Below are 10,148 nucleotides of genomic sequence, written 5' to 3' on the forward strand. Positions count from 1 at the left end.
CCACACTACTGAGAATTGTAGTCAAACTAGCAATGGCACAACTTGAGTAGACTAGACTAAACCAAATAAATAAACCAACCCTATGAAACTTAAAAGTTGTCTCTGAGAACAAAGCTTCAGAATCTAATTGGCCCTACTCCTTGTCTGTAGGTAAGCCTCTGTGTTCTCCTGTTGCGCTACCAACCTGAGGGCGACATCCACGGCTTTGTGAACTTCCTTTCCGAGGAGCAGAACAACAAAAGAAAAGAAGGCGTTCTGGCTGAGTGCGAAAAGGACGCCTGCTCACCAACAAGTGAAGCAGACGAGTACGGAGGACCGGCCACCAACACCTGTGGAGCCAAAAACCTGCCGTCACTGGGAGACAACGAGATGCTGATAGGTAAACCGGATAAAACAGCCTACACTGCCAGCCACCCAAACTATGGCACAGTGGATATGACCACCGGCATTGAAGCAGAGGAGACAGAGGGCGGGGTCACCCGGCGGTTAAAGAAGCTCATTGGACCTCGCTACTACACCTTGAGGATCCGATTGGGCCTCCCGGGAAAGATGGACAGGCCAACTGCAGCAACCGGGAAAACTGTTACTGTGTGTGTGCTGCTCCTCTTCATCTCTATCTTCGCTTTCTGCTCCTTCATCATATTTGGTGAGAACACGCACACAAACGGAGAGATTGTTTTATAGAATACTGTAAGTATTAACAGCTTCTTTCTCGTTTCCTCTCCTGTCAGGAATGGGCAGTATTGGCGAGGGTCGCTGGTGGGCTTTGCTGCTATTAATCTTCTTCATCATCTTCATTGCCCTGCTCATCATCATCATCCTCCAACAGCCAGAGAACCCTAAGCGGCTGCCCTACATGGCGCCCTGCGTGCCCTTCGTACCTGCTTCAGCCATGCTGGTCAACATCTACCTCATGCTAAAACTGTCGGCCATCACCTGGATACGCTTCTCAATCTGGTGCCTCGTGGGTAAGCGACCACCTCACTGAATGATGAGCTTTGAGCTTTTATTGCTGTATTTTTAAGACAGGTTTTTATATCAGGTCTCTCATCCTGGACAGATGGGAACCGACCATGTTTTGGCCTTTAACAATGACTCACCTCAGTTGATCTTAAGCAATAGAGCCAGTGAAATCTACTCCGGTGTGTGTCTCAGTTGTTTTTTCTGGAAGAACAAGGTGGACTTATTTCCCTTTCATTGCTTGCCTCAGTTGTATCCATCTGTAGCCTGATATCAGACAGGAGCTTTAATTCGCTGTACCTTCATCCAAGCAAACACTCCCACGTGGGCTTTACTTATTGGGGTGGCGTTCACCTGGGCATTGGTTCAGAACAGAAAGTTGGTGTTGGGGCCCGTGTTGGGCATGGGCTGGAAATGGGCATACCACACAAACAGCAAACATGGCTATGAGCCTGGTCCCAAGTGGGTTACATTTTACCAATATCAGATCAGTATGGAGCTGAAGAGCTTTTTATCCACCCATCTGGGCTATCCCATGTTGGGCCTCCTTGAAAATTGGGAACATTTGGTAGGGTCCAGTTAGGTATTCTATTTGGGATCTCTTCCCTTACCAATTTGTGTTGGGGTGGGGGGTTTAATTTGCCCTAACCAATCACGAGAGACCAATGTAACTACATCTGACACAATTTAAGTGGACACTGATGTGTAGCCATGCCAACACACTGGTTTTGCCATGGTTTTAAGAGCGGAATGAACGATGTCAGCTGGATGGCGGATTGTTGGTAGTTTTTCATGCTTAAGTAGAGACAGAGTGAATGCAGACTGCTCTCCAACAGAGCTGTTTTTGTTCCTCAACACATTCTGGTTATTTTTTTACTGTGGGTGTAGGATTGCTGTACTGACTCACTAAGAGTGGGATGAATTGTTGTTAAGTTGACAGTGTTTACTCTTTCTCTTTGCTTTTGAATTTGTTTTTATAGCTCATAGTATAATGCTATAGGCTCTAACACGGTATCTTAAGTTTATATTGATATTTATCTGTGTGTCGCTTCAGGTGTGCTCATCTACTTCGGCTACGGCATGTGGAATAGTACGCTTGAGATCACGGCCAGAGAGAACGAGGTGCACGCCTCCACCTACCAGCGCTACGATCAGGGTGTGGACGAAGGCTTCTGCGGCTTCGAAGACGATTTCTATCCACCTACCACTGACGCCTGGGGTGCGCCGGAGGGGGGATCGGGGCTCACCCCGCCCCCTGAGGCCAAACCCGAAAGTGACGGCACGCCATCTAAAGGTGGAGGCAGGACCATTGCCAAACACGGCCTCGCTGAAGAGGACCCGATGGATTTCTGAAGGGACTGACTCTGTGTTACCCTGAATGTACTGCCTTGTCTGCTGCCTGGGGAAGGGAGGGGACCAGTAGTGTGAGTGCATGAATGATTGTGTGTGTGCGTGCGTGCGTGTGTGCATGCCTGCATGTGTGTGTGTGTGTGTATTTGTAAATGTCTAACCCTTGGGCTAGATAGTTTCTTGGCAGTGGAACGGTTTTTTCGTTGACCTCACTCTACCATGCTTGGCTCCCCGACTCACGCAGCTAAGGTAGAAGTCAAGGCCATGAGTGTTGTGTCACTCGTCACCTGTTTTTCACTTACTGGAGTCCACATCCCACACACAGAGAGGCGAGATAGAAAAGTGCAGACTTAGCATGAGATAAAATATAATGTGTCACACTGCGCTGTGAACCGTGACACGATGTGTACGGTGCAATGAGTTAAGAGTTTGTGGGGTACAGGAGAGAAGAAGGTGATGAGTACGGGACGGTTGATTCAGCAGCTCATTTCCTGTTTCAACTCAGACTGACTGGAAGTTAGATGACAGCTTGCCCTGCCTGAACTGTTTCCTAGGTCTGACTTTGGCTTGATTTATTTTTAACAGGAAAACAGCTACACAAAGAAATCAGCTTTCTGTCTGCCTCTAAATTTCCCCTGACCCTTACCGTCTAGCCCAAGGGATCGGGACCGGGTTTGGAGGAGGGTGTTGATGTTTTCTGTCACAAATAGTACTTGGACTTTGCTTGCAATAGTGCCTTCATCTTCTGTATGTGTGTTTCCGATTATGTCTGTTTTCTACTTTTATTTTGCCTGTGTATGTGTGAGGGTGTACGTGCAATCAAACTCCACCTTTTACATGGATTCTCATGTCTGTGTGTGTGTAGATATAAAGTGTGTCCTCGGTTGTTTTACCGTGTATGTGTCGGTATTTGTTTCATTTTGTTCTTCCCACTCCTTTTCCCAGCATGAAGCGCAAAATCAATCCACCCGCAACAAAGCAGCTCATGGTGCAATATATCACACGCTTTCCAGCTCACTGGTGTTCCTCGGAAGAGGAGGGAGTAAAGGGTGCAACACAGAGAGAGAACAATCCTAATGGACAGCCAGCCTGGTTTGTGTGACGGATATCATATTTTCTGTTGGCTTGTCTCTCTGTCGATGCAGTGATTGTTGTTGACACGCGTTGGGAAGGAAATCATTTTCAGTTCATCCACTTCTGGAAATTCATTTTCTCCGTAGATTGTATCTCGTTTCCGAGATAAGAAAACAAAATTAGGGACTGTCAGAAAATTATTTTAGATGGAAGAGGGTTTTGAAGGGGGGGTTAAGGGTCCTTTAATTTTTACCAAACCCAGTTTTATAATTGTTTGTACATTCATTGTACGATAAATAAAACAAGTACATAAAAAAATACGTCATTTAAAAATGTCAAAATAACTTTTTTTGTGATTGGCGGGGCAGTGTCCAATCTCTGCTAAATCGAGGGGAAGATCTCAATAAATTGTCAATATATTTTTTTAAAATATGGAAACGTGTTTCAACCTCGCTACCCTAAACAACAATTTTCATACGGTCCCTAACTAAGAAAATTTGTTGGAGTTTGACTTTGAGATTTAGGAAGGGGGTAGAGTAGTTTTTTTTTTTTCTTAATCTGAAGAGAGGGTAGTGTGACTTTCTTTGAAGGGGGAATAAGGGTCCTTTAAATTTTACCAAACTCAGTTTTATATTTTTTTTGTACATTAATTATAAGATTAATAAAACAAATACACAAAAAAGTAAATATACGTCATTTAAAAATCTCAAAATAACATTATTTTTAGTGATTGGTGGTTCAATGTTTAATCTTTGCTAAGTCGAGGGGAAGATCTCAATAAATTATCAAAATTTACAAAAAAATATGAAACGTGTTTCAACCCGCTACCCTGAACAACAATTTTCATACAGTCCCTAACTAAGAAAAATTGTTGGAGTTTGACATTGAGGAAGGGGGTCAGAAAAAGTGGAAGGGTAGTTAGACTTTTTTTGAAGGGGGGGATAAGGGTCCTTTAATTTTTACCAATTCCAGTTTTCTATTTTTTTGTACAATAATTGTACGATAAATAAAACAAATAAATAAAAAAGGTAGATATACATCATTTAAAATAAAAAAAATTTGAGTGATTGGAGGTGCAATGTCCAATCAGGTTAAGGGGAATATCTCAATAAATTGTCAATATAAATATATGTGTTTTTTAAATATGGAAACATGTTTCAACCCCGCTACCCTTAACAACAATTTTCATACAGTCCCTAGCTAAGAAAAATTGTGAGTTTGATTCAACATTGTGTGAACTGAAAATTAAGCCCGCCTCTTCCATCTCTCTCCCCTTCTTCGCTTTTTATCTCCATTACCACCACTCCTTTACTCTACCGGCCCAACTCTTCCCTCATCCATCTGCCACCTCACCTGCTCTTGAATTTCGTCAAACCATGCCAGCAGGGAGCTGCCACTCAGAGTCACAAGTGATGGAGCTTGGATTGGTTTTCAGTCAGGATTTCAAACAGCAATCTGTTCATAGCCTGACAATCCATTAGCTCCCGTATCACCTCAGGGTGTCTGCTATCGCTCTTCTGATTTGTCATCGGAGCGTTTATTACTCTCCCTGTAGTTTTGATCCAACCCAGGCTCAAACCGCTCTGAGTCAACCTCCCTCCTTAGTTTTTTTTATGCATGTAGCTAGTGTTTAAGTCCAACTCTTTGCATGTTACCTACACTGCTGCTGCACCCGAAGACATATTGTGAAAATCAATCAAATCAAACCATGATCCTGTAGAGGTCGGCGTGTAGGACGAGAAGGCTAATGCTGCCGAGGTTAGGGGTCCGATTCCAAGAATGTTTGCACTCATGGCACTGTAAGGGATTATGGCACACACCAAATAGCATACTGTTATGTTATTATGTTGAGGGTGGGGGCACTTCTACAATAGCTGCTGCTGTACGCCCCAGTTGTCCTACTTGTACCTTATCCTCTTGCCCCCTGTTGCTGCATCTGTCCCTTCAAGGGAAGCCTTATTTGTCTAATGCACTAAATCTAAGGATGCCACGCTAAACCCCCACCCCCACCCTACCTCTGCTCCTCCCACATCGACCCACACTCGTTAAAATGTAGAGATAGGCCCTTTAATGTCGTCCAGTAAAAAGAGACCAATCCAAAACAACAGCCCAATATCCCGAGGAGTTTACACTCGTATTGGATGATTCTGCAAGATTCTTAGATAGATTGTACAACTGAAAGTTGCACATGATGTGTATTTTACATGTTGATTCCAGTACTTTAACTGCAACAAAGTTTAGATTGACTACATTTAACCCAACCAAAACAAAACTGGTTGAGTGATGGCTGATGAGAGAAGACGCTGGAGCTTTCTAGACTTTCTACATTTTAAAAAATGTAAGAAAAAAGTCCAGACTTTCTTTTTTTGCGCCTAGTGTTTCTAGGTTTAACGTAACTGTCATCTTCTTCTTTAAGTAATGTCTTTAAGTTGTTCAACCTTAACCATATTTCAGTCGACCAAGACACATGGAAGAAGTGATGTGACTGCAGAAATATGTTGGGCATGTAGGTTCTGACCTTATCACTCTCCACATGTAAACACCAGGCTCTGCACAGCAGGAGCAGGGGAGTGTGGATATTAACTCTAAGCATACTATGGAATTAACCACTTTGTACAGAAGCTGCATGCATGGATGTTGAAGAAATAGATGTTTTAAAAACAGTTGGGACTGAACGTGTTCAGATGTTTTTTTGCAGAATTGTCCAATATCTTCTGTCTGGTGGTTGGGTTTGAATTACAGCACATCCTGAAAGCACTATATCTCAGCTCACACGTCTAAATATAACTTCCCTTTCAGCCAAAATACCTTCCCGACCCAGATCACCTCCGAACTCAGCCAAAAGTATCCAGCCGCTTAGCATTCATCTTAGCCAAAACAACACGGCAGATTCAGGCGCGTCCATGCCTCTGACACTGGACTGTACAGTCAACTTTCTATATCGCTCTGCGTGTATGCATACGAGTGTGTGAGAGCATGTATGTGTGTGTGTGTGTATGTGTGTTTGTGGTCTACGCCTGCGCCTCAATGTGACCGTCTGGTGAATGTGTAGCATGCTGTCATGCACGAGGCCCAGACTGTAAATGTTGTACTTGCATGTGGTGATGGATCGCAACGAGACATAATAGAACACTAAACCAAACCGAACACAGGCTTGGTTCTCCTACCTGGGGACCGGGAGGATTTAACAGGTGAATTACAAGCGAATTACACCAGTGGATTGAACTGAAGGGTATTGTAGACATCGCACAATCCTGTCATTTCTATTCACAATCAAACCTTTCTTTTTCTAGATAACTCAATACTGCGTTGAATATGAAAAAATTCGATAACAAAGATTATTGCTGGATTCAAATTCCCACGCTCACTCCCCAGTTTCAAAGCGCATGCAGTAATCTCCTCACCCAGGTGCGGGAACCAGGCCTTCGTTTGAAAAGGGAGTAGAACATGTAGCAAACACACGGGTGTGCGGGAACGACGCCTCTCACGTCCTCCCACAAACACTTACAGAAAACCTACTTCCTGTGTGTCCCTCTTCTTTACCACAACCTCTGCAAGCCAAAGTCAACAACGTTTGTTTACTTTTCACAAAAAAAGATGACTGAAGTGAACACTTAAAAACAACAGAGCTAAAGATTTTTACTTGAGGGTCTGCTTATAAGCTACAAAGGTCCCTTTACCACAAGATTTTCTTTCTCACAGAGGCTTTAGTCAACAGTGCAATGATCATTTTTAAATCCTAGTCGCTAAGTATTTATTGAAAGGTTGAAAGTATTAGTCTAGACTTGATTGATTCCAGTAGATTTGTTCATCCAGCACTGATACGACACAGTGGAAAAAGTACAACATTGACAGAGAAGTGATCAAAAAGTATTTTTCTACAGCTGTCTCCCGTTCACAGGTCCTCCTGGGGAAGGTGTGCACACACAGCCGGGTGGAGTTACCAGCCTTCACGTTCTGTGTTTTTCTTTTTTTAATCACAAAGGAGGCCTGGGAGAAACAGCTATAAAATATATTTTTACCAACCGTAGTCTCTCTAGAATATTAAAATTAATTTATGAACCATAATCCTTTCCTTTGAAGGATTTTGAAACGGTAGCTCTAGGCGTAAATAGGACCGTAGAAGGTTTAGAAGTGAAATTACCACAGAAAACATGCAGAACTATTTTAATACAATTCTATAAAGGGTAAGCTAAAAGCATAATCAAATATTGCTATTGCTTTTAAAGTCAGCTACTATTTGTTTATTTTGTCTCGGAGAAGGCGTGCCATGTTCTTCCTGTGCTCTGTGTTCGCCGTGGCCAAGTGTCCAGTCAGTGCGTGTCGGACTTGTTGAGGTCGGCTTCTCTTGCAACAACTAGATATTCCTTTTCTCTTCTGTATATTTTGGCACAAAGATGTATAATGTAGTTGGGTTTTTTTATGTTGATTTTTTTTTTTTATGGTTTCTTCCATTTGTGTGGTTATTTTGCTCCGGGGTGCACTGTTTTTTGCTGAGTTGTTGATATTGCTTCCATGCAACAATGAAAGTTATTTATTGCAAATACTAAAAAGAGAGTTGCTCATTTCTTGCTGTGACTATTACAATGAAAACTATACATCAGGCTCAGCCACATTTACACACATAATCATACACAATTATGCTTTACTACTATGCTTGACTGTGTAGATGTGAACTCGATGTTTCAGAAGGACCTCCTAAAAGCAGAATGACATCATGCCCTTTCAAGCTGATACGCCCATTTCACTAATACCACCGTTATGGAGCCAGCCTTGGAGGAAGCAGATAACAAGGCAGTCAAAAACAGTAGAAGCTATCATTATCCCATCAGCTGTGCTCCATTGTCTGCTTTTAAATCATCCAATTTGATAACAAAGTTAGCTAGCTTTGTGAGCCAGGCAGCTAGCTTGAAAAATTAGCATTACAAATGCGAGCTAGCTTCCTGAGTCAGCTAGCTTAGAGACTTGTTGTTACAGATTAGCCCAAATGCTTTCCTTGCTTGCTAGCAGAAAGATTACTGAGTCTATAGTTTGTGAACTGGCTCGTCTACTAGCCACCAAGCTTCTAGCACCACTTATTTAGAGAAGATGCAAACTTCAAATATGATTTTAAGCCATTAGGCTAACTTTTTTCATGTGTGGGACTTCCTTTTGTCCTTGTATTCGTACACAAGGGCTAGCTTACATGTATTCATGTAATAGCAGATGATTCTCAACATGCTAACACTTACACTAAGGTAGTAAAGAGGAGAAGTATTAGATCGTAAATATGGATGAAACACGGATGCATTGAGAAGAAAGAAGTGGCTGTAAAAAATTATGAGAAAGGAAACACTTTCAACACATTTGTTCGAGCTCAAGGACTCACACAATATGTCTTGTAACACTGAACATAAAAAGAAACTTTGATGAAACTCCACTGGACACATTAAACTTAGTTGGGCCACTTCCTGGCTTGGCCAGGCCTTCAAAGAAAAGCTACAAAACAAAAGTTAGATTTATGAGATGAACCTCTCTTGTTCCGTTTTTTTTTTTTTCACATTAAATTCTCAAACTATGACCTGTAGGCCAATTTCCCCACACGTGGGATAACATCACTACATGTGCACAGTAAATATGCTGTTAACTGAAGGTCAAAGCTAGTTTAAATGTCTTTAAATCATAGTGAAAGAACAGGAGTTTCTATTGATCTCTCATAATACAACAATGATCCAAAAGCACAAAGGGAAATACCTTCACCTCCACCAGCAGTGTAGCTTCAATAGATCATAACAAAGCTCAGCAACAAGACACTTTTGTGTTTTCCCTTAAAAAGAATGCCTGAAAAGGAAATCATATCCCAGAATAATGCTGTTGGTGTACAGTTATATCAAAGAGTGAATTTCAACAACAAAAAGTTTTGATAAAAGATAGAAACTTAAGATAGCAACATTTTAGCATAGCATATCATAACACTACCGCCCTCTTTCAGCAATACAGGACAGCTTGGTTGCCCACCACCTTCCTACAGGCCTCCTGTGGACGGGATGGCTCTGTGCCTGGAGCAGCATCAGATTCCAAGGAATACACACGCTGACATTATCAAACACACTCACTTACACGGGCGTGCCAGGAAATACACACAAACACACAAACACACACACTCTGAAAAGTGACAGAATGATGTGTAGAAATACTGAGATGAGGAGCTGAGATGAGTATACACCTCGGACAGCTGGTTGTGTGTCTGAGTGTGTGTCTGAAGATAAGCTGGGGAAAGTAAGATAGCGCATAATGTTGCCACAGTATCATGTTATTGCAATGATATGACTCAGTGACCTTGATATGGACAGAGGTTAGCGTAGTCAGACACACTGGGGATACAATCATACTGCTATGTTACAGATTATGCGTCGGTGTGTGTGTGGGCGGCAGGGGAGAGACGGTACAGTGTGGAATTGATTGTCTTAGGGGCAGACTCAAGGTCACTGAGTCACATTACAGATGATACTGTGAAAACAACTCATGTTTTCACAGCTTATATTTACACACGACATGTTTACCACACACACTGAGACTGACAATAGTCTGCGTATTCACCATATTCATCCTGCGGTCATTTTCCTCTGACGTCACACTCGAGTCGGGAAGCTGAAGTGCTGTTATAACGTTGCCTGCTGTGTTCCAGGTTGTGGGTTTATAAATGTAGGGAATGAGGCATGTTATTATAATTTCACTGCTCCTGATTGATCAGAAACTGAAATGAAAATATATATAGTGAAAAT

General features: G+C 42.3%; 1 protein-coding gene across 4 annotated transcripts in view; it reads left to right on the top strand.

Moving 5' to 3' along the window:
- LOC138590871 (probable cationic amino acid transporter) overlaps positions 1 to 7,937 on the top strand; it is a 32,303-nt gene extending 24,366 nt beyond the window's left edge. For 3 of the 4 annotated variants that reach the window (XR_011308064.1, XR_011308063.1, XR_011308065.1), the window contains exons 8-11: positions 151 to 646; positions 732 to 968; positions 2,015 to 4,195; positions 4,292 to 7,937. Coding sequence is in view for 1 of the 4 variants with exons in the window: in XM_069661282.1 (XP_069517383.1) it covers positions 151 to 646; positions 732 to 968; positions 2,015 to 2,313 (1,032 nt within the window). In the remaining 3 variants the exon portion in view is untranslated. Of the gene's footprint in view, positions 1 to 150; positions 647 to 731; positions 969 to 2,014 lie in introns of all 4 variants that reach the window. The other variant, XM_069661282.1, reaches the window with a different exon arrangement.
- Positions 7,938 to 10,148: the final 2,211 nt, after the last annotated feature.

Source organism: Semicossyphus pulcher, unplaced genomic scaffold (genome assembly GCF_022749685.1).
Source record: "Semicossyphus pulcher isolate SPU_LCO1_2020_fin unplaced genomic scaffold, fSemPul1.0.p SCAF_14, whole genome shotgun sequence".
Taxonomy (NCBI): Eukaryota; Metazoa; Chordata; class Actinopteri; order Labriformes; family Labridae; genus Semicossyphus; species Semicossyphus pulcher.